A 22,390-nucleotide genomic window follows, 5' to 3' on the forward strand; every position below is an offset into this window, starting at 1 on the left:
TTAAAAAAATGCTATTAACGTTTACATTAACTACAATCTTGCCTGACCTTATTTTGTGTAAGACGAAGGGGAGCAACCAATAAAGCGTCTGTTGAAAAGCACTGCACTGTTTTAACAAAGTGAGCTTTACACGTATGGAGGTGTATCATCAACACCTACGAATACGGGTTCAACTGTTAATCAAACACTTTACATTGCATTAAATTCTCACCTAATCATGTCTGATTATTGCCAGATAAGACTGGGTTATAGTTAAGCAAGGATACAAATGTGAACAAAGCCCAGTCTTTGGAGTGAACACATATGCCAAACCTACCTGTATTTATGGTGTTATCTCGCTCTAGAGGTGTCAAATAGCAACCAAGCGTAATCGCTTCTAATTTTGTTGCAACACTGCAACAAATATCCTGTATTAATCCAAAACCGTAAGGCTGCCAACTGCATGAAAAGAAAAGATTACACATATAATATCCGTCTTAATAGCCTTATCTCTGGGACATGTCCAGAAGGCAGAATGCCAACCAGAGCTCATATGTTATGCTGATATTATTATGTAATCCATCTGCTATGTTGAGAATGGTCATCTCCAGGGTGCTCTATCACCATGTGGTCTCTAAGTGGCACACTGGACTGCAAACAGACCAGACTAAATCAAATGGCTATTCAAAGACCACATCCCTCATGTAATTAACCAGGGTCTGAGCATCCAGAGCTAAGTGTTAGCAATAGTACTGCATGCCAAGACAGACTTCTTAAGGGTACTTGCAAAGCTAAGCATAGCTAAGGGGCTATGCTACTAAGAGAGGGGGGGGGTATGCCTGTCATAGCAGTCATGGTATCTTCCAGACCACCAAAGATAGTAGGCCATCCCCTTTCACAGATCTTGTCTATAATGCAGGATTAGCGCAAACTGGATTTCTTAAATCTCACATGTCATATCTTGGATATCAGGATTTTTCAGGAAATTGGTTGCCCTCCCAAATCAAATGTCCCAAAGCACAAGCAGGTGTATTACTGCTATGGATTGGTTGCTAGCAAGCAGCAGCTAACGTTAGGTTGCTAGCCACTTGTATAGGTCAGGTGGAAATGATCAAAGAGGGGAAACAATCTGACAATGTTCAGTCAGCTCGCCACCATCAAATGCAGCAGGCGCGGTGAACAGCCCTGCGAATGAGGGCGCTTTCATTTCATGTTGCTTGAAAATGTAATAACACATTCCCGAAGGAGAAGCCGTGTGATAATGAAACGGAGACAGGATGACCCTGTGCTGCTCTACGGTTAGCTTAGCCGCACCACCGAGCAAAGGATGGAGAGGCGAAGGCGAAGTAGCCCGTCAACGTTACCTTGTTTGTTCCAGGCAGTGCGGCTCTTTAGCGGGTCTCATCCGCCTGTTACTACGGGAGACACATGGGTCTGTTAGGAGAAAGCGTCCGGTCCGGAGAGTTATTTTCACAGTGTTTATGGTGTGTAATAAGACTGGCGTTGGTTGACAGACAACAACAACAAAAACAAAAAAAATCTGTGTCTTGTAGACCTCTTGTGTGCTATGAGTGCTGGAGCGAGTCCATGGGCGAAACCATTCGCTCTGTGACAGAGGGGGGGAGGGGACCAGAAAGAAGTGCTGAAGTTTGCATTCTCCGGTGCCAACGTGACATTTAGTGTGCTGTAATGCCCGTACGTGTAAAGTCAGCACACATACAATGTAAGTTAAGTTGTTGTGAGGGAAAATAAAAGTCTTACCGCAGCTGAGAAGGTATAGTCTTACACCTTCAGGTCATTGTTTACCGTCGGGTTTCGGTGCAGCTCTTCCTCCACGACTCGCTGATACAAACACAGGGAAGCTACCTAGCAACTGTGTCGCTGACCGTGGTGCTAAAAGACAACCCTGTCGGTTGTATGGGTGCGACCCGCTCAGAGGTCATTTACTACTTCACTTCTTAATAGCAGTTTATCGCCGTGATAACCTGGAAATGTTCCCGAAAAGACTTTTGCTTTCTTATAGTCATTATGTTGCGAGCCACGTTTTCTAAATATCAGTGCATGCAGATGTGGCAGATTTAGTTTTAATCATCTTCAACTGGTCGTATTTCTTCCTACCATGGCATGTGCTTCCACTGTATGGCAACACATTCACGTTCTGCAAATTAAATGCGTTCACTGGGAGCCCATTTTAGGTGACTTACTTTGCTTACGTGTGTCTTAGATTTATTTATTCTAACACCACAAAAACCTGAACAACTTGCATTTGATGTAAAGTGTTTGAATTCTAACTTGTGCAATCATTTATCATTTATGACATTTTACAGTAGGCCCTACTCTACTAATTAACAGGCCTTGTGAGCTACTACCATATCACCTGCATCTTAAATCACAATTAATGCTCTAAAGGTAAATCAAGATTAAGAATTAGGACTTTTGTTTTCATTTGCATTTTGAATTACAGTTACAGTGGATTTTTACATTGTGGCTGATACTGCAGTATTTTATTTATTATATTATTTGATGGTAGTGCTTCAAAGCTAAACATGAACTTAAAGGCCATTGCTTTTGCTGCCTTCATTCATGGTCTTTCTATAAAAATGTAGAATGAATGAATATAATGGATGACCAAACAACATGAAGAATATTGTGAAAATCCCCAAGATTTTGTGCCTCTTTAACACTTTATACGCCCATAGTTTTATTGTCTCAGATCAGATTATATTTCCTAATGACAAGATCCATATTCTTCCTTTGGAAATGAAATAGTCTCATCTCTTAGCATCATATTTGAATGGAAACGTGGATAAACCTTCAGTGTGAGTGTACCTAGAAATATTAGAAATATAACGTTACCCTTATCCTGCTGTTGTCTTATTCTTATTCTTATTAACAAACAGCGAGTCTATAAAGTAAAGAATTTATTTTAAAAAAAAAAAGACCTCTATAAATATAACAAAAAACTCTTACCTAATAAAATGTGATGCATAAGTGTGTGCGATTTCCGACTGGCGCCTGAACGCATCGAGTCTTTCCAAGCGGGTATTCCCATATGACGTGAACGCAGCACAGAACGACAGCAGGCAGAGGTGAAAAGTCTGGATCATGTTTTCATTCCAGCGGAGGCGTACTTGAACGACAAAAGGACATTGTAAATAAAGACCAACAGGGCGGTCAGCGGAGCACGTTGAGCTTCTGTCCACCAGGAGAAGACATTGATGTTGTTGTTAGCCAACCAGCTAGCACACGCTGAAATCTGTTAGCTAGCTAACGGAGGGACCCTGTTAGCTACCCCGCCACCATCATCGCTCCTAGCCAGCTGTGCGTCGCCCTGTCTTCCTACGATGGGAAACACAGCAACTGCCAAGAAAGGCAATGAGCAAGAAAGCGGTGAGCACCTGAAAACCACCCGGCGAGTCTGCTAGCCATCTAATGTTAGCTGTCGTAAGAGCTACGAGCTATTATCGCGATGGAGCCAGTGGAGAGAGGAGCCCTTTAGCAGTTGTTGTCCAGTGTTGGCAGATAGTACAGGGGGGATATGGGCTGCAGAGAACAACCATCTTTGGTAGGGCAATTTACAAAGGTGTGTTAGCTCCCTCGTAGTGGTGTATGGTTGCTTATCTCGCCTTGGTACCAGTGCCACAGATGATGCAGCTAGCTCATTATTGAAAGCGACATTTGAGCAAATGGCAGTGAGGACCCTCTCTGTGTCCTGTTGAAGGTTTCCCACAGCAATGAACGCAAAGGGACATCCTCGACTCAACCAAATGAAAGCTTTTTATGTAATTATTTCACACCGTAACGTTTAACTGGAGTCAATCAAGTTATCAAGGCACCGTGTTTATTTTCCAAAGGGCTAATGCTATGAGCTGCCTGGAGCCAGATTAACATCAGCAAACACTGGTTTCCACTCGAGCTGCAGCACAAGGCCTAGTCACTGCTCACAACAGGTATCTGATAACGACTCACAGACGAGCTGGCCATAAGGCTGCTTGCTCTGGTTAAAGCAGGCTAATGGTTGTAATAAAGAAGTGTGTCTGGGCTCCAACTGTGGCTTCGTTTTCCAAACAAGGGCTACAAAATGGCTAGCAACTGTTTCCCATCCAACCTTTAACACTGATGGGTCAACTCCGCATCCGTCAACAAGTTTACTGTAAATCCATCCATGTTATGCCTCGAAAGCTGTCTTCTCACAGTGGCATTAACCTGTTGTGTTGATGCTATAACACGAGAGAAAGGTAGCCCCCCTCCTGGTCACATTTGCACCTGTTGAATTGACATTGTTTTTGCAATCCTAAGTGCTCCATCAATCACTTGAAAGCAGCAACCCGAGGGCACTCGGTTGTGTTTGGCGTGTGTTTGTGAGTAATGACCGAGGTAATCCACTAAACTGTACCGTGCCTAGTAGTCTGTCTGGAGAGCACTGATCTTGACCTGCTTTCTGACTGGCAGGAGTCCTTGCAGCCTTGTGACTCAAGCCACCCTGGAGTTCCTGCGAGGAGGGGCTGAGGGTTGCTACAATAATAATGAGATGCAAACAGCAAGCTACAGACAGATTTGTAATTTTAGATTTCTGTTTGTAGGTATTTAAATATCTAGACCCCAAAAAAAATCCACATCTAGTACACCAGCGTTTGTTTTTTTTAAAGAAAGCATGCAGCACGATGTCCAGTAAGGGTGACTTTAAGCGTCTCTATAGAGAACTGCTTTGTTAAACTTTACCATCAGAGTGGTACAAGATAACTTTCCTCTTAGTTAGTCAGTGGGTGTTACACACAGGCCTGCTTCCTTATCAGCACTCTGAATGCACCACAGCTGTGCACTGTTTCTGCCATAATGTTATGAGGCTGGCCCATGTGTGTGCTTCGCTTAGTTCACCTACTTTTGTCAAAACAGTGTCACCGTTAGGCATGGGAGGCCAGTGAGTGTTTTCAAATGACACCACATAGTTTTTCTTGGTAGACACGCAGTTGCCCATTGCAACTTGAAGCAGAGTACTTGAACAGGAAGCTTAACTTGTGTGGTTAGCCGAGCATTGTAGTGCATACAGGAAGCTAGTATCACTCACTGGTGTTCAGTCTGAAGACGGTTACTTTGCCTGGGAGCCTGTACACTCACACATCCAGATAGTTGGTCTCAACATGTCCCAGGGATCCTTAGCCAGCCGTATTTTCAACAAATGTCGGAAGAGTGGCCAAGAGCACAGAGCGCCAGAGAGTGAGGTGCCACGAATCTCGGAGTTTACCATCATGTGGGATAAGTTGAGTAAGTGCTGTGTTTTTGCTTTTACGTTCGAGTGTGTCGGCCATCTTCTGCAGCTCGGAGCGGAATAAGGTTGCTTAAGGTTTGTTGTTGCGTGTTTGCAGGAAAGCTGATTTAGATCAAGCTCATGCGATAAACCGAGTGGAACATTTTAGTGGAAATTGTACAGGGTTGTTTGTTTTTAATGGGTTCGGTTAGCGTTTAAGTTAGATTACGTGTTTTTGTCATGTACAAGGTTGTTCAGTAGGCCGTCGCTGGTTTGTCAGGTCTTCAAGCAGCAGCCCGATTTCACAACCTTCACTGTTTCGAGTGCCTTCCTCATCAGGTTCACGGTTGCTGTATTCGCACACATTCTCGATCCATCCACCAGAGACTTCAGTAAAAGCAGCTCAGGCGTAACGCTTTGTGGAACAGCCCATTTGTGGTGCTTCAGTCACTTACATCATCTAAATATCTCTGTCCTGTCTATTTGTGTACTGTTCTTAAAGTATGAAATGTGTTTTTATGTCTGCTTTTTACAATGCGTTTTCAGTCACTGTTGTTTTATATTCTTTGTGATGCTTGTAGTTTAGCATCATTTTAGACAGTGTAGGATAGTGAAAGCCTGCTCCAGTACTGCTAAGAAAGAAAGAGAAATATATTGAGAATATTGAAGACTTATTGTAAAGGAATAACAATGTCTTTTTGCTGTACAACTGTTTATAAATACTAAACTAACTAGTGTTTGCAGATAGTGAAAGAAACAAGACCTACCAAAGTACTCTTGTTGTTTAAATGCAGAATAATTGAATCAGGTTTAACTTCTGTCAGCTGGTAGGGATTCCTTATGTCGTCTTCTTCAGTGTCACTGTGTTGTGTGTTGCATTTAATCCACTTGAATCTCAAATGTTCTCGTTTGAAGCACTTCATAAATGTTTCTTCCTCTCTTTCTCTTCTCCATCATTTCCATCCATGTGGGTGAATGCTCCTGCAAACCCTTGGTGAACTGTAGAGACTTTTGGTATGCTCATATTTTCCATGAGCCATCCTAAGTCACAGATTGAAAGTTTATTCTGCAGTTTAGTTACCAGGCTTGTATCATCTTGCATCTAAATATTAAGAAAAAGATTGATGTTAATTAGGAGAGTCTGTAAACATACAGTTTCCACATATATGTAACAGTCCTTCAATGCCAGGTATGCATTTAAATCAGCAACGGCATACCAAGTACACCACCAACTAGACATAGTAGATTCTTGCCATGACTCTGTGACTTTGGATATCTCATGTCTGCTGTGACTTTCTAATGCCTGCACTGTAGTCTCAGATATGTTCTGCATTTTGTCTTTTGTCTCTGCCCATTATTACCGCCTTCCCCCTTTACTCCCACCTACTCCTGAAAAGAGATGCAGAATAGCTTGTCTTTGAATTGGCCAATTCTGTAAAGTCCACAAGAGCTCTTTGCATCACTTTATTAATTAGAATTTCCTGCTTAGACGTGTGGTTTTGAGTTTGTTTGTTTTTTCAGGGGGTATTTTTTGCCGTTTTGTCAAGTATATAGTCCTGCATCCCCAGTACTTGACATTTGCCTGACCTTAATGCATTTCCCTGAACCTGTGAACTGCCTTTGTTTATTTTCCTGAACACGTTAAACTGCCCCAGTTTACCATTTCCCTCTACAATCTTGTTGGAGTACCAAAATGCTAAATGTGAAATCACACTTCTGTCTCTTTTTATAGTGAAAGAGTTCTTAGCTAAAGCCAAAGAAGATTTTTTAAGAAAATGGGAGTGTCCACCGCAGGTAAGTTGTTCGCTATTCAAACTTGAATGTCCCTTAACACTCTGGAATCAACTGTTTTCAGGAAGCAAAACGATTAGACATTTTGTGTGATAGCGCCTAGCCACTTCCTGGCTCTGATCTTGTTGACTTGAATGCTAGCTGATTGCGTAATTGTCCTGTGTCAGTAAGAGGCATTTATTGTAAAAACATTTCCATCCAGCTTATGTGTTTTTACTCTGAGCCACATGAAGACAAAACATCCTACCAGTGGCATCTGTAAGAGCTGCAATACAACAACTTTACAAGCAGAAAATGAAGCATTTCAATCCTCGGTTCGCTGTCTCACTTCCATTGATTATGTGTTTCCTCAGAGCACAACGGGCCTGGATGACTTCGATAGGTTCAAGACTCTGGGCACGGGCTCATTCGGGCGAGTTATGCTTGTCAAACATAAAGAAACAAACCAGTTCTACGCCATGAAGATCTTGGACAAACAAAAAGTGAGTGTGTGGTTTTAAAGAAAACAGTTTACCCATCTCAGAAGAACTAGTGTCCTAAATCAGGGTCGTCTGTGAAAAGCTAACTCCTGCATGCTTGACAAATGTTGTAACTACATAAATGCAGTGCATCTCATAAAAGGAAATGGAAAGTTTCCTGTCACGGTCTGCAGCATGTTATCGTTGAAAACCTCAGAGGCGCTTCTCATAAAGTTTCGATCTGTAAATAGTGATGTGAGAGTCGTAGGAGGAGGTTAGCGTGTCCTCGGAGCGTTGCTCATGTAGCAGTACACTGTTCCCTTGAATTTCACACAGTTAGTTTAAGAGGTAAACTTGTCTGACTTTCCCTTCCCGCTGTACTGCTGACATTCCTTTTTACAGTCTATCACTGCTCACTTGGCCTCTTTTTTTTTTTTTTTGTTCCTCACATAGATTTTAAAGGATTATTCTGCTTTTTTTTTTTTAATCCCACATGCTACTAATCATGTACATTTCACATTGCTGCTGAACATTTCCCAAAGCGTACCCTGCATTTACAAGTTTGTAAATGTGTTTTCAATTTTCCATTTAGATATTCATTCAGCATTCAATGCAAATGAACTTGCAAATACTTTTGTGTGAGATACAGTAGATAATTCATCACAGTAACTGTCATGACTAAGTGTTATTGTGCGGCAATGCGGTTGAAACTGGATTGAATTAGTGTCTGACAGTCTGCTGTGTTAGCATGCTTGTTTGAATCTGACATGTCAGACTTCAGTGTGAACACCAGCCTCTTTAAACCAAGGACCTGGCAAGTTAGGACTTTCCTTTCTGAGGCCCAGTTTACGTCTGGCATTCACATGCGTCTTGGGTGATCAAGTCTCTAGTGGCGACTGTGGGTACATCAGTTTACACCTGGCATTAGAATGCATCTCCACACGTGTAATGAGTGACCACTTTCCCGCTGTGCATGCAAATAAACACGTACATCATTTCCGTTTGCAAAGACCAAATGCAGAGGCCGCAGTGTTTGCTTGATGTTAGTCTAGCCGGTATATTTGTGGATGCAATGCAGGTGAACACCCGACTCTCTAATTGCACTTTCAACCATGCAACAGTAACTCTGACAGCTTTAAGTTTTAAGTCTGTATGTTGATTTCCACACCTTACTGAAATGACTGGAAGCCTGTAGGTGATTAGAGAGTAGAGGAGCCACATTTGGGGCACCCTGGTAGAGCTGGTACCCCATATACCAAGGCTGAGCCCTTGCTGCAGCGGCCATGGGTTCAACTCCGACCTGTTTGCTTCATGTCATCCCTTTTCTTTTTTATAAAGTAGAGTCACAATGCCAAATTGTTAAAAACTAATGCTATGCTTTAAAAATATATGTAATAAAAACCCTCTGTGTGCATTAACTTTTCAATTACGCATACACTCACACAAAACCTTGTGGGTTATAGATAGATAGATAGATATAGATAGATATATATGGCTTATATAACACACATACTCATTATCAAAAAGTACTATATTTACTCATATTGTGCCTTGTTTTTTTCAGGTGGTCAAGTTGAAGCAGATAGAACACACACTAAACGAAAAGAGAATACTACAGGCCGTCTCCTTCCCCTTCCTCGTCAGATTGGAGTATTCGTTCAAGGTACACGCTGGCACCCACCTATTACAGCCAACTACATGGTTACCACATTACCAGCGTTTTTACACACACTAACGCAGACCTTTTGTGTTCACCTGTCCCAGTGCTACAGTTGGTACAGTATATCTCAAACACCTCAACAGAATAGACACCCAATTATTCATCGTTTAATCTGATTGGGTTGCTTTATTTCCCAACCTGAGGAGCACTTATCAGTTCACATGTGATCAGCTGTTTCTTGCTTTGTTTAACAGGACAACTCAAACCTCTACATGGTGATGGAGTACGTTCCCGGTGGAGAGATGTTCTCACACCTCAGACGTACTGGAAGGTTCAGGTATAGTGAACATAGAATTTACATTTTGTTTTAAGTATATTGTTTTTGTGCTGTGCCACCAATAGCTGGACACCACAGTTTTCACTTTGTCTCACTGTGGTCTGGATGAAATAGCTTGAGACAGGCATCATTTTAAGGTGGCTATACAATAAATAATTGAGTTTGCTACTTCACTCAGCAGAGACTTGTGTTCATATATTGCGCCAAAGTCTTGACTGTCCACCCTCCCCTCTTTCAGTGAAAACCATGCAAGATTTTATGCAGCTCAGATAATACTGACCTTCGAGTACCTTCACTCCCTGGACCTTGTCTACAGAGACCTTAAGCCTGAAAACCTGCTCATAGATCAACATGGGTATATCCAGGTACATGATCTATATAAAGTTTATAACAGAAAAATGAATGGAAAATGATCCATAAGGTTTGTCTGTAAACTGTTAGTTTCCCTGTTGCTAACAGCCAAGATGTGTGGACCTACTGTTTATGAATATGAAAACAGGTAACACAAAAAATAGCAAATTAACACATTTAGTCGGGTTGATCCAAGTTATATAATAATAAAACCTGGCATAGGCTTCTGTTAATAGCCATGGTTCTGAACTGTAGTGCATGTTAACTTTACCTTTTACATAATACATTTTCTTATCATGCTCCTATTGTTCTTTCTTCAGGTCACAGACTTTGGCTTTGCCAAAAGAGTAAAAGGCAGGACCTGGACATTGTGTGGAACTCCTGAGTACCTGGCTCCAGAGATCATCCTCAGCAAGGTGAACCTGTTATACCCAACACAGCACACACACATGCTTTAACAGTGTAGTGAGAAAGTATTAAAACATTAACCAGTTGTTCATTACTTAGGCTCTGTACTCAAGCACACTGGATTTCAAATTATGAGGCGTAAGTTCAGAACTTTGGTTTTAAGGGTCTTCGCATTAATATCTGGAGAAAAGTGTCAGAAGAATCATAGCCCTATGTATGCATAGCATACATGGACCACAATGATCCTACACTTAAAGAGAAGGCAAACAATGAGTTTACTATACAAAAAATACATTTGTTTGTTCACTTGATGAAACGTCTATACTTAAGTTAGAAAGTCTTTGAAAGCAGCAAGAATTGAAGGCTGCACTATAGGCCTGGAAGATAATCACCAGAGAAGATACAGTATATGTGTGTGCTAATGTCTTTGGGTCGTTTACATCAGCCAGTCATTGAATGCAAAGGATCTGCGACAAAATATTAAACATGATGTTTTATGTTAAGTTGTCCAGTTACTTTCTATGTCTTAAAATTGAGGGACTGTATAAAAAGGAATCCAATTAAATGGTATGTATGTGCTCTGTATGTCTCAAAGCTTGAGATGTCAGTCAAACCAAGATACCAAGCTACAGATCTTCTTTTTTGAAAATGATGGATTTTTTTCTGTTTCTGACTCTTCCAGGGCTACAACAAAGCTGTGGACTGGTGGGCACTTGGAGTCCTCATCTATGAAATGGCTGCTGGTTACCCTCCCTTTTTCGCTGATCAGCCTATCCAGATCTACGAAAAGATTGTGTCTGGAAAGGTACGCAAATTTCCCTGCTCGCCTTTCAAAACCAACCATCCACTTGGCATTGTTTCTCCAGTGTTTTGTATTTCTCTGTACATGCTGCAACCAAGCATATTAAGTAGAATGAGTGGACAACATGTACTTGTGTTGATGGTGCTTGACAATCCATTGTTCCTTTCTTTTTTTCGCTCCTGTAGGTACGATTCCCCTCTCACTTTAGCTCCGACTTGAAGGATCTGCTGAGAAACCTGCTCCAGGTAGACCTGACAAAGAGATATGGCAACCTGAAGAATGGTGTGAATGACATAAAAAATCACAAGTGGTTCTCCACAACAGACTGGATTGCCATATACGAGAGAAAGGTAGGTATTTATTGTGTCATAATGTGTTTCTGAAACCAGAGGCACGTTATTACCTGTTACCGTTCATCATTTTGTTCTTGTTCTTAAAAAAGTTGGATGATAAAGTGCATTAAGAACTTTATCGGTACTCTAGTGATGGTTTTATGCCAAAGTCTGTCAGTAGTTTTGTCCGTGAATTACTTCTAAAAAAAGGATTACCCAAAATAATCAATACATGGCGTGATTTCCAATTACTTTTCTAATTACTTTAATTTACTTATAAAACTAATATTATGTGCCCCTAAACTTGTTTTGGGGTTACAAACATGCTCTCTGTTAGCAGCCGAGCTGATGAGTGAGTTTTAAAACCACCTATTAAGACATTTGTTAAGGATATCAACCAATGCGAATCTACAGCCAACTGATCAGATATCTGCCATATTGGAAGAACATTGACTCTTAACAAATACAAAATACAAGAAGAAGCACAATTTGTATTATGTTATTAAAACATAATTTACATACATAAATGTCAGCTCTTGCTTGGTGCATTTAAATTATTAATCAGATTTTTTCTCCTGTCTGTTCTTAGGTTGAAGCCCCCTTCTTGCCAAAGTGCAGAGGACCAGGCGACACGAGCAACTTCGACGACTACGAAGAGGAGGACATCCACGTCTCACAAACAGAAAAGTGTGCAAAAGAGTTTGCTGACTTCTAGTGAGGGGGCAAGAGTCCCATCAGGGCTCACGTTATTTAGGATATTTGCACTCTCCTGAGGGTTAAGGTGGAACTGAGGCCGTCACGTGTTCAAAACAAATGCCTCGTTCCTTCATTCCACACAGCTGAATGAGGTCCTTTTGCCATGATCCTGCGTGCAGTTAGCACTAACCTATACACAGGCACATTATGCAGACACCCCTCGTGCTGCAACACAAAAATACTAGACCACGTTCTCATCTTTGTCATTTTTCTTCTTTTTTTTGTTTTATGTTTGCCACCTTTGAAATAGCCCTCCTCCCTCCTTATTTCAATTCAAATAATTATTTGAAAAGCAACATGAAAACGAATATTATTCCCATTTTCCAGGGGCACAAAGAGTGATTGATTGTATTAGTTGGTATTGCACATATTGTGATTTAAGCTTTGGGAAAATAGAAGGGATTTACTATTATTTTTTTTATTTAATTTTATTTTATTTTCCTAATTTCCACCGTTGAGTTCCGCCAGTTATCTGTCGTCTGTTACACGCCATGGTGTGTTTTTTTGCGTTCAGGTTATTATTCATTAATCATGAACACTTTAATCATTATTCATCATTCTGGTGTCCTTAAGACCTGGAACCGTGTATTTGTGCATATAGAAATATACATATATGAGACATAAGATTTTCATACGCTTTGTGTTGTAAAAGCATGACCAAAATTCAAACGAAGAAACTGGTGTTTAGTGAAGGAAAAGCGACACTGATGACTTCTTGAGGCTTTAGCAGTCGGTTTTCGGTTCTCGAGGAGATGGATCTACAGTGACGAGTGTTATTATGAAGCGGTAACCTGTCAGTGCTGTATTAACTGATCAATTGTAGCATTGTTTTATCCATATCCGGTCATAGGACATTTCCTTTTTACCTCAGACTAGGTTTGGTATTTAAATGAATGGAATGAGATGATATATATTTTTCAGGTACAATTCTGTTTCACGAGATAAGAAAAACCGAAGTTTGAGTAATGTCACTCCAAACAGCGAGACATCTGTCTTTGGTACGTCCAAAAAATGTATGATTTGCATCGACATTGGCTGAAAGGTCAGTTTGTTAGATTTTTGTGAGTAGGTCGTTGTGGGTTTAAAGCAGTGTTGGTCACATGGGCAGCTTTTGTCCATTCGGGGGGTCGCTTTTTGATTTTGTTCTGAAAGGCTAGTCGTGCTTCAGCACTTGAAAGACATTGTGTAACTGCCATATTTGTTTTATTTTACTTTTTACTTTTGCATGTGTGTTTAGTTTTTACAGCAGCTCCCTAGTTCCCTGAAAGTGTTCCCATCTTTTTTGTTGTCTTTTTTTTGTTTTGTTACCTCCTACATTGTTTCATAACCTGGAACATTGATGCATTAGATAGGCAATTTTTATGTGAGGGACATTTTCCTCTGCATAATCCAATGAAAGAAAAATTGAATAATTAACCATGAAATGATAACAGAAAACTGAAACATCATAACCTTAAAGTATTCATTCATCTTGGTCACTACTTGGTTCAAACATATACTTACCTCAACTATAGCGTGTAGTCTATTTGCATCATTTTTTTAACCAATTTGTACACTGTGACGGAGCAATATTTGCTCGTTCTTCCTCGCAAAATTGCTCAGGCTAAGTCAGGTCAGTTAGAAAACGTTAACGAACAAAAATGTTGCGGTCTTTTTCAAAGAGATTTTCAAAGGGAATAAGGTCGAGAGTCTGACTTTGAAGAACAGTTTTCTTTTTCATTGTAAGCCACTCCTGTTACGTCATTGTCTACCCATATTTAATAAATTGTTTCTCCCCTCAAGAGAAATATAGGTTTAATGAGGGATTTTTTTCTATGTTGGGGCATCGTTTATTTCCCATGAATTCTGACACATTGCCTGTCCTTGCTGCTGAAATGTAGTCCCTGCCTCCGTGTATTTAACAGGTGATCGTAGAATCTCTATGTCTAAGGTTCAATACCTACAAGGCCAAGGTGTCCACTTGTTGAACTTCCAGATGTCAGAAAAGCCCCTGATTGCTCCTGCTTCTGTGATCCTTTGGTTCCCTAGAGGGGAAGTTTGTCTCTGACGTCCACAGGGAGGTCAGAGTTTGAGGGCATTTCTGCAGGTCGGACACTCAGGGTCGTGGGGAAATCAAAGTTTTCACCTCTCGCTCGATACAATAATGCATTCGTTGACAGTCTTTCAATTTAACATCTCTTAATTCTTCTGAGGTTTTGATCATTATTTGACATGGTGCTCAAGTGTTTGTAGATGTGAGAAAAATGCAATTTAATCAAGTTCAACAATCTTAGACAACCAAAAGTGAAAAAGCTTTGGGGACTGAATGTTTTTTTTTTTTTTTAAGGTACTGATGTACTTTATATGGATATTGGTTATGCCTGAATTTAAACTTTTCTTTTATATATTGAGCACATGATGTGATATTTTATTTAGCCCTAATTTCATTTCAAAAGGCACAACTGTTTCTTATGGAATTTTTATTTATATTAGAGATGTCTAATAAATTTACATTTTAGATGTTTAAACCTGCATACCAGTAGTTCTCAGTATATATAAAGAGACTGTTTTATTCACAGAAGTGTTATAAACAGTGAATATATTGGATTATTTATTTGTACAACCTTTATTTTCATTTGCCCTCATTGAAAATAAAACATTTATAGAAATGAATCTATTTACCACAGTCAATACACATTGATGCCTCTCATGCCTATTTAAAATTTTAGCCTTTTAATCAGATAATAACTTTTTTCTTTTTTTTTTTAAATCTTGTGTTTTATTTCTTAAATTCACTCTATTAAAAGAGATCCAGTTTATTATTATTTTCCCACTTTGAAGGGTTGAACAGAATGTAATTGCAGAATCATCAATTGGGAATAACATTTTTTTTTTTTTTGACAAACTTTGAATACTACACCTGGGAATTCAGCATGTTTCAATCCAAACTGCCTGTGTGTGTAAATCTTCCCAGAAAGTGTGTAGGAACTCCACAGCTCTTATGTGTCATTTACCCCCCCCTCCCCCCCCATGTGTGTAATAATGTTTGTCATATTTGATGTAAATGATGGCACTTCTCCCTGAGCCACCTCACACTCCTGACTAAAGGAAATCAGTTTGAGTTCTTCGTAGCTAGTCACACATGCCAGTATGGGATCAATAATCTGAAATGTGTCTGTATTTAGTTTGTGGGATATTTTGCACATCATCTAGAAGGCTGACACGTTTTTTCCCACCCATATTTACTTGTGTTTGCAAGGGGAATATACTTTGCTGTAGCAGATTTTATGTAACAAAGGATATGTCACTATAATAAATTCTTTTTATTGAAAAGTGTAATTGTTGGTGTTCAATGTGATGAGAAATGCTGCTGTGTGTGTGGTAATTACAGCGATGTCAGCAGGTTTGTCAACTACAAACGCTGGGCGTTAAAGACTACACTTCCCATGATTCTCTGCTGTCATGTGGGCGAAGGAAGCTAAACCGATGAAGAGAGGCTAGTTTGCTTGACTTGATTAAATCTGAATTTTATCCAATTAACATCGCTGTTTATTTATTAGTAAAATAACTCAGTGGTTAGACGGCTTTTTGTTATCTTAAACAGGTGCATAGCTTGGACGCACTGTTGTTGTCAAGCAGGAATCATCTAAAATAAGGTAACTGTTAAATTTTGTATTAGCACACGCAGCTAACTGTCCCTGTTAGCTTCATACGAAATACGAGAGGAGGCAGCGATTAAATATGAGCTACCGTCATGTAGCGTAACGTTGTTTCCGCGTTGTCCTGTATTCAATTACTCTTTAATATTTTTTTTCCAAATGTGCGAGGCAATTTAGGCATTATCCTGTTGTGTGTAACCTTATTCTGTTTTTTAATCCACCTAACAACGTGAGTTCTCGGTCTGTATTGATACAGCTGTGGCGTTAGCTTTGCTCTTTTAGCCACGTTCTGGTTGTAAGTCATCCTCATTTGTTCTGTTTTGCTGTTTGCTGCTGTCATTGCAGCGGAGACATCCAGTGAATGCCAAGACCGCGAAAGAGAAACAATGATGGTGTTTGAGCTGCCAACCCACTGAGATCTCCGAGAGAAGACATCTGATGAAAACTTACTGTGACGTTACAGATTGTAAGAGTTCATTCAGCCCGTTGTGGTTACATTTGTGCTCAAATTGCATGTGCAAAAATAGTTTCTGCTTCAAAGTAACCACAGCTCGTGTTTTTAAGAAGGGGGGAACAAGTGAAGTTGCCTGACAGGTTTTTGGATGCTGCTCAAACTCACAAAACAAGATCTAAATGAATGTACTGTAAAAGAAAAAAGAAAAAAAAGAAATGCACCAAAATATGTCAGGATAAATGTGTATAAATTATGCACAAACCATCAAAAACCTACATTAAATATATTAAACTCTTAAATCAGAAACAGTCTTATCCAATGTAGGTTTTCACATACAAGGAATTTGTCTTAGTGTTGCTGTGACGCAATATAAAAATATAGTAAAAATATTCAAAGTAAGAGAAAAAAAACAGTACTGCAATACAATACATGTTATATTGACTGTTTTGTAGAGCTTTCCTAATTTATATAAAAAAACATTTTAATGGTTTAACACACAAATGATGTGTTTTGTCTGACAAACCCAAAGATATTAAATTTACAATCATATAAAAGAGAAAAGCAGCTAATCATTAATTTTATGAAGCTGGAACCGGACAATGTTTGGCATCTTTGCTAAATAATTGACTTGATTGATCAATCAAACAATCATTTCTGTTGATTGTCTGATTCATCGACTGATTGTTTCAACTCTTTTTATAAGATACCAAATATGTCAAGTGTAATGACAGTGACGTGTATAAAATGACACACACGTCATTAAACTTAAATGATTTATATTTTAATTAAAAAACTGTCATAGTTTCATCTTCAACAAGCAGCTGCAGAATATACAGAGTGAGGAAGAGTTGGAAATAGTAGTTTGACAGTTCACTGTCACTTTTTCTTCTTCATCGTCTTCAGAATCAGGTTTAAGTAGGTTTTCACATACAAGCAATTTGCCTCAGTAAATTGGTGCATAACAGTTAAACAGAACATGTAGAAACATCTTCGTCAACGCATAGAATTTGCTGAGTTGTCAAATTTTTGAAAGTTGCAGAAAAAGGTAGTAACTGGATTTTATAAAAACATAAAATAAAAGAAATACAGTGAATGTTGTGTTTTAAGCTACAAGGTGAATATTAAACATCATGTTGAAGTGGCCTGTTGTAATGCTTTTGATTGCTTTTGATTTGATGTTTATTGTATTTAATTACTGACTCTTTTATATTGTTTTTTCCAGCCGGCATGGAAGACAAAGCAAATGGCTCTGTTGACACCAAAAGGTAACATTTCCAAATAGTTTAAGACATCGTTTATCGAAAGATTTGAAAGCCTGTGTTACACCGTTAATACATGAATTCACTGTGACCCCACAGCCCAGTGGAAAACGGTCAGCTGCCGGACCCCGCCAACTGGGGTGTCGCAGACGTCGTCAATTACTTCAAAGCGACAGGGTTCGAGGAGCAAGCCACGGCTTTCCAGGATCAGGTTGGAGTTCTATCCCTGCTCAAAATTCCTGTCACACGGTGAAAACAAACCAGGATGTCGGTCAAATATTTCTCTCTCCACCTGACAGGAAATCGATGGCAAGTCCCTGCTCCTGATGACGCGCAACGACGTGCTGACGGGGCTGTCGATAAAGCTCGGCCCCGCGCTGAAAATCTATGAGTATCACGTGAAGCCGCTGCAGACTCAACACCTGAAGACTAACGCCTCGTAGCACCGCAGACCATCAGTACACCCACCTCAGTGACAATCAACGTGTCAGGAGACCCAAGGTTAGCTTCACAAAGACTCCTCCGGCCACAGTGGCACCTTAACAGGATTTGAATGCTGTATGTTTTTATAAGCGTGGACCCCAAAAATGGGTTGCACATGGAGTCCACTCAGCTGTTTACCTTTTCAGCCATTCTTATTTCTGCTGCTTGAGATATGTATTTTTATTTTTTATTTTGTTGTGTGTGTGTTTTATTTAAAAGATAGAAATCTGGGGAGAATATGATTGTTATGTGTGTGCGTGTGTGTGTGTGTTTGTGCGTGTGTGTTAAGTGAATTAACCTACGTTGTTTTAAAAAAAAAAAAAAAAGTATTTGTATATAAGATTATATATAGTTTAAAGTTGTGTATGTTCTGTTGTACCTGAACACTTTGATACACGCAGAAAATGATTCTGCTGCATCCCATTTTTCCCTAAAGTCAGTTTCTATCTAACTCGGAATTCCCCGAGTCGTCCTTAGCATGTAAAAATGAAGCATTTTGTTTTCCCAGACACAAGGAGCCGACCGAAAGCCTCTGTGTTCCTGCACACCTGTGTTATCTAGGCTCAAAGCTCTTGAAATAAAAAATATTTATGTGTATATTCTTTTTATGTTTCTACCTGTGGTGCTTTCAGATTTGTCGCAAAGACAACTGTATTGAAGTGTGTATGACCAATGTATATGTGCAGCATTACACTGGAGTTTGAATATCTGAATCAAAGATTTGCAATAAATGGTGCTCTTTTCTCACCAAAGAACAATACTAGTTCCTGAATTTATTGATAGTGGTTTTCATTTATTACATTTTTCTTACTTATATATTCATGTTAAAGGTTCATGAGTAGGTTTTCATCATCATATTGTATAATCAGCTTCAAATAAAGTTTTTTTTTTGTACCTTTAGAATCAGCTGTTTTTATCTACAGAGCTAGAATGGACAAAACCAAACACTGGAAAAGGGCCTTTCACGTCAGTCACTGTATTTTCTCTAACACGCTTGGAAGGCTGAGATGTATTCAAGTGGTTGCAGTCTGCAACGTCACCACTAGTGGTAACTTTATCATGTTTGTGAAGTCTTGAGTTGTAGTAGTAGTTTATTGTGTTTAAAAACATTTAAAATGTTATTCTGATTTGATGTGTACAGCAGAAGCATTTTCTTCACAGCTTGGCTTGCGGTTTCCTGCGCACTGTCCCTGTGATGTTGCCTGAAGGGTTATCCAAGGGAAGAAGGACCTGTGAGGGGAAAAGTACATGTCAGCGACCTAGTAATTTCATGACTAAACAACTCGAAAAGATTAGTTGTAATGACTGAACTTACTTCATCTTTGTTGTCGAGGCCCATTTTTGTCATGTCTATGATGAAGTAATGCTGGTTGGGCATTATGATCTCTATTTCATCCACCTGAAAGACAGAATACTTAGAGCTAGGGTTTGTCTGAATGAGCTTGTGTATGTGGCCTAGCATTATCTTGTTTTATTGGATGGGATGCAAATAATGCTAATGTCCCGGAGGCATTTATTCCCTTATATGTACTGTACAGTGACTGTGTGTACAGTTATCAGCCATATAGTACTAAAGACACATACTGTATGACTGACAAGTTGGTCTACGTGTACTCTAAATGCTTTGCCCTATTTTTTTTTTTTTTTTGACAAGTATAAATATTTATGCTATGAATATTTGTAAGAAGCACTGATGCTAAGACTAGTGCTTCGATAGAAATCTTATGATCTACAATGTGGACTTACCTCAAGAACTCGGTCCAGGACCAGAACCTGTGTTTCATAAAGGGTTTTCTGCACAGAGGGAGAGTACACTCCACGGTCGTAGGGGCCAGCAAACTTCTCAATAATCGTCTCCTTCACACACTTCCTGTAAGGTCGGTGAAAGTATTTAATTTCACTTTTAGGATTTTTGATAAATGTCTCATTCATGTGAAACAGGAGAGATTCTGTGTTAAGAACCTTCTCTGGCAGATAGTGAATGCAGTGTTCTTCACACGTCTTTAACAGATAATTACCACGCGGCATCAAAGTCGACATCCTCAGTCTTGTTGTAGCGCCACCTAGAATAGACAGAGGTGCAGAAACACCTGTCCTTGGCCTCTTTCAGAGTAGTGAAGCGGTCTCGGAAGAAACCCTCAAAACCAGACTGGGTGGTTTTCAGCACTTTCATGTCCTTCACCCCACTGTGAAGCACGGGGATGCCTGTGTGGGGCACAGAGTCGGTGAGTATGGAGCAATCAGAAACATCAGGAAACATTTTGACAGACAGCAGGCATCACACTGGACTACCGACAATACAAAATAAGGCCCATTACAAGCCTATCGTCAGCAGTATCAGTGACACGCAGTAATACCAAGGTCTAAGCCATAGTTTAAGATCCACATCCAAACAATCACTGAGGATTTAATTAAGCCTAGAGAGTTCAAATTAACCACCATGGCATCCAATTATCTCGTAATTTTCTCCATGTATACTAAATACTGAGCTGCTGAGGTCCTTGGAGCAGCTACAAGCCCTGGATAGCAAAGCAGATCAGGTGTGAATCCTGATTCAATTACAACCATGGTTCCTACAGAAGCAGATGAGCTATTAGAAGTTCAAGCTCCTTCCCAGGAATGCCTGGCAAAAAACATACAAAACTACAATGATTTACAACACTTCCTGTGGGTGTGTTGTTGTGCGTACCATTGAGATTCTGTTCAACATCACAGAAGCGACAAGCTTCTGGGTTGTAGATGAATGCATGAACATGCTCTACCCCATTCTGAGAAAAAAAAAAGATGAAATCATGTTTGGTGATGGATATTTAACATAATCGAATAATTTATGGTGTACTTAGTTTATGGTGCTGTTTAAATAGTTTGAATAAAGGACACCGTTCTATAGTGAGATAGTGAGTGAGTTAGTGAGTTTTATTTCCTGTGGGGGTACTAGTGATAGCGACCTCGACCTCATCATTGCTGGGTGTGTTCAGAGGTGAAAAAGATTTAGGTTATCTTAATTATCATTGGTTCCTTTTTTTTTTTTAAGTATATTTTTTTCGGCTTTTATGCCTTTATTTGATAGGACAGCTGGAGACAGACAGGAAAGGGGGGCAGAGAGAGGGGATGACACGCAGCAAAGGGCCGCAGGTCGGATTCGAACCCTGGGCCGCTGCAGCAAGGACTCCAGCTCGTGATACTGGGTCGCCAGCTATACCCCACTGAGCTAACCGGGCACCCATTAATTATCATTGGTTCCACTTGTGTTTTCCTCATTGATAAGTAACATATCTGACATGGCAGTGCAAGGACTAATCACCCAAACCTTGCATTTTACCTTCTCCAACCTTTTCCACGGAGCCCTCCTCCATGTGAACTTTGGCCCTCCAGCACATGGTTAAAAGAAGGTCAGGAAATGATGACAGATATCCAGGGAAAACTGCTCGATGGTCTTAACCTGAACAGTAAGATATAAAATAAGAAGCAAGAGTGGACAGGCTGTAAGTAAAACCAAAATTTAAAAAACTTTCAGTAACATGAGTAATGTGATGGAACATGGAGTTATCTAACAGATGAATGGGACCATAAAGGGAGTGCAGACTAAAACGTCAACAGAGTTTGTTTCACCTTGATTTTAATTTGATCAGTCTGTGTTTGAGCTGCATCTTGACAGGGGGTCACTTTTGACAGTATAGTTAGTAAACGAATGACATATAAGGAGTCGGTTAAAGGTCTAGTGGTGTACATTTAGGAGGATCTGGATGGAATATAACACTCAGGTATGTTTTCCATAGCATCGTTAGTGTATATTCACCTGATATAGGAATTGTTATGCTTTTGTTACCTTTTTTTATCTACAGACACACAGCAGGTCCGCCTTCAATGGAGGCTGCATGTTTCTACAGTAGCCCAGAATGGACAAACCAAACCCTGGCTGTAGATATGGCCGGCGTAGTTCCTCCCACACACACTGCAGCTTCTGATTCACGACCAGTTCTTATTCCCCAGACGTCAAATACAGACGGGAGCTCAGGGTGTTCAGTTAGTTGCAATCTGCAACTTCACCACTACATGCCACTAAATTCTACATTCTGGTCCCTTTAAGTGAATGAAAAAACTGTATTAAATGTTTCGGTATCATGAACATTGAATGTAACTGTAGATGTGGGTACAGAGTCTGTACCCACATCTAGTTTACTTTAAAACTGAATGACAATATGCCCGTCTTAGGCCTTATGAAACAAATGTTGCGTCTCAGTTATTTTGGACTTAATTACACAATGTTTGACTTACCATGACTGCTCAACTACTGTAATGTGCTTCTCTCTGGTTTAAATGCTTACATTACATTACATTGCAGCTCTGATTCTGATAAGGCCCCGAAAGTTTGACCATATTACAATATAACAATGTACAACTGTATTTCTATGTCATTAGCATTGCATCCTC

The 22,390-nt window shown here is 39.8% G+C and overlaps 4 protein-coding genes across 11 annotated transcripts in view; 2 read left to right on the forward strand and 2 right to left on the reverse strand.

Moving 5' to 3' along the window:
- ttll7 (tubulin tyrosine ligase-like family, member 7) overlaps nucleotides 1-1,571 on the reverse strand; it is a 69,418-nt gene extending 67,847 nt beyond the window's left edge. For 4 of the 6 annotated variants that reach the window (XM_035653484.1, XM_035653486.1, XM_035653485.1 and 1 more), the window contains exon 1: nucleotides 1,344-1,570. The gene's annotated coding sequence lies outside the window, so the exon portion shown is untranslated. Of the gene's footprint in view, nucleotides 1-316; nucleotides 579-1,343 lie in introns of those variants that run through there. The other 2 variants (XM_035653483.1, XM_035653481.1) reach the window with 2 other exon arrangements.
- Nucleotides 1,572-3,032: 1,461 nt separating this feature from the next.
- Nucleotides 3,033-15,434, forward strand: prkacba (protein kinase, cAMP-dependent, catalytic, beta a). 3 transcript variants are annotated; one of them, XM_035653489.1, is made up of 11 exons: nucleotides 3,033-3,369; nucleotides 6,233-6,241; nucleotides 6,960-7,021; nucleotides 7,372-7,500; nucleotides 9,041-9,139; nucleotides 9,391-9,473; nucleotides 9,712-9,838; nucleotides 10,145-10,240; nucleotides 10,915-11,037; nucleotides 11,220-11,384; nucleotides 11,956-15,434. In XM_035653489.1, the coding sequence occupies exons 1-11, from the start codon at nucleotides 3,324-3,326 to the stop codon at nucleotides 12,079-12,081; spliced, it is 1,065 nt and encodes a 354-aa protein (XP_035509382.1). In that variant the 5' UTR covers nucleotides 3,033-3,323; the 3' UTR covers nucleotides 12,082-15,434. The 3 variants fall into 3 exon arrangements, with proteins under 3 accessions (XP_035509382.1, XP_035509383.1, XP_035509381.1); XM_035653490.1 differs by lacking the exon at nucleotides 6,233-6,241; XM_035653488.1 differs by lacking the exons at nucleotides 3,033-3,369; nucleotides 6,233-6,241 and adding an exon at nucleotides 3,405-5,244.
- Nucleotides 15,435-15,569: 135 nt separating this feature from the next.
- On the forward strand, nucleotides 15,570-18,711 carry samd13 (sterile alpha motif domain containing 13). The gene is made up of 5 exons (XM_035654102.1): nucleotides 15,570-15,757; nucleotides 16,106-16,226; nucleotides 17,437-17,479; nucleotides 17,573-17,684; nucleotides 17,773-18,711. The coding sequence occupies exons 2-5, from the start codon at nucleotides 16,199-16,201 to the stop codon at nucleotides 17,914-17,916; spliced, it is 327 nt and encodes a 108-aa protein (XP_035509995.1). The 5' UTR covers nucleotides 15,570-15,757; nucleotides 16,106-16,198; the 3' UTR covers nucleotides 17,917-18,711.
- uox (urate oxidase) overlaps nucleotides 18,249-22,390 on the reverse strand; it is a 5,514-nt gene continuing 1,372 nt past the window's right edge. The window contains exons 3-8 of the mRNA XM_035654101.1: nucleotides 21,279-21,398; nucleotides 20,646-20,724; nucleotides 19,975-20,161; nucleotides 19,703-19,826; nucleotides 19,272-19,355; nucleotides 18,249-19,186 (exon numbers count right to left, since the gene is read on the reverse strand). Coding sequence (XP_035509994.1) covers nucleotides 19,112-19,186; nucleotides 19,272-19,355; nucleotides 19,703-19,826; nucleotides 19,975-20,129 — 438 coding nt within the window. The 5' untranslated portion in view covers nucleotides 20,130-20,161; nucleotides 20,646-20,724; nucleotides 21,279-21,398 and the 3' untranslated portion in view covers nucleotides 18,249-19,111. The remainder of the gene's footprint in view (nucleotides 19,187-19,271; nucleotides 19,356-19,702; nucleotides 19,827-19,974; nucleotides 20,162-20,645; nucleotides 20,725-21,278; nucleotides 21,399-22,390) is intronic.

This window comes from Morone saxatilis, unplaced genomic scaffold (assembly GCF_004916995.1).
Source record: "Morone saxatilis isolate NCDOM2014 unplaced genomic scaffold, NCSU_SB_2.0 Contig12, whole genome shotgun sequence".
NCBI classification, from domain to species: Eukaryota; Metazoa; Chordata; class Actinopteri; family Moronidae; genus Morone; species Morone saxatilis.

Excerpts from the sequence above, each read along its gene's own strand:
- prkacba (XM_035653488.1), top strand. The coding sequence starts at position 5,121 with ATGTCCCAGGGATCCTTAGCCAGCCGTATTTTCAACAAATGTCGGAAG. Across the intron at positions 7,022-7,371 it reads AATGGGAGTGTCCACCGCAG|AGCACAACGGGCCTGGATGA; the intron begins GTAAGTTGTTCG and ends GTGTTTCCTCAG. Across the intron at positions 9,839-10,144 it reads ATCAACATGGGTATATCCAG|GTCACAGACTTTGGCTTTGC; the intron begins GTACATGATCTA and ends TTCTTTCTTCAG.
- samd13 (XM_035654102.1), top strand. The coding sequence starts at position 16,199 with ATGAAAACTTACTGTGACGTTACAGATT. Across the intron at positions 16,227-17,436 it reads TTACTGTGACGTTACAGATT|CCGGCATGGAAGACAAAGCA; the intron begins GTAAGAGTTCAT and ends TGTTTTTTCCAG. Across the intron at positions 17,480-17,572 it reads GGCTCTGTTGACACCAAAAG|CCCAGTGGAAAACGGTCAGC; the intron begins GTAACATTTCCA and ends GTGACCCCACAG.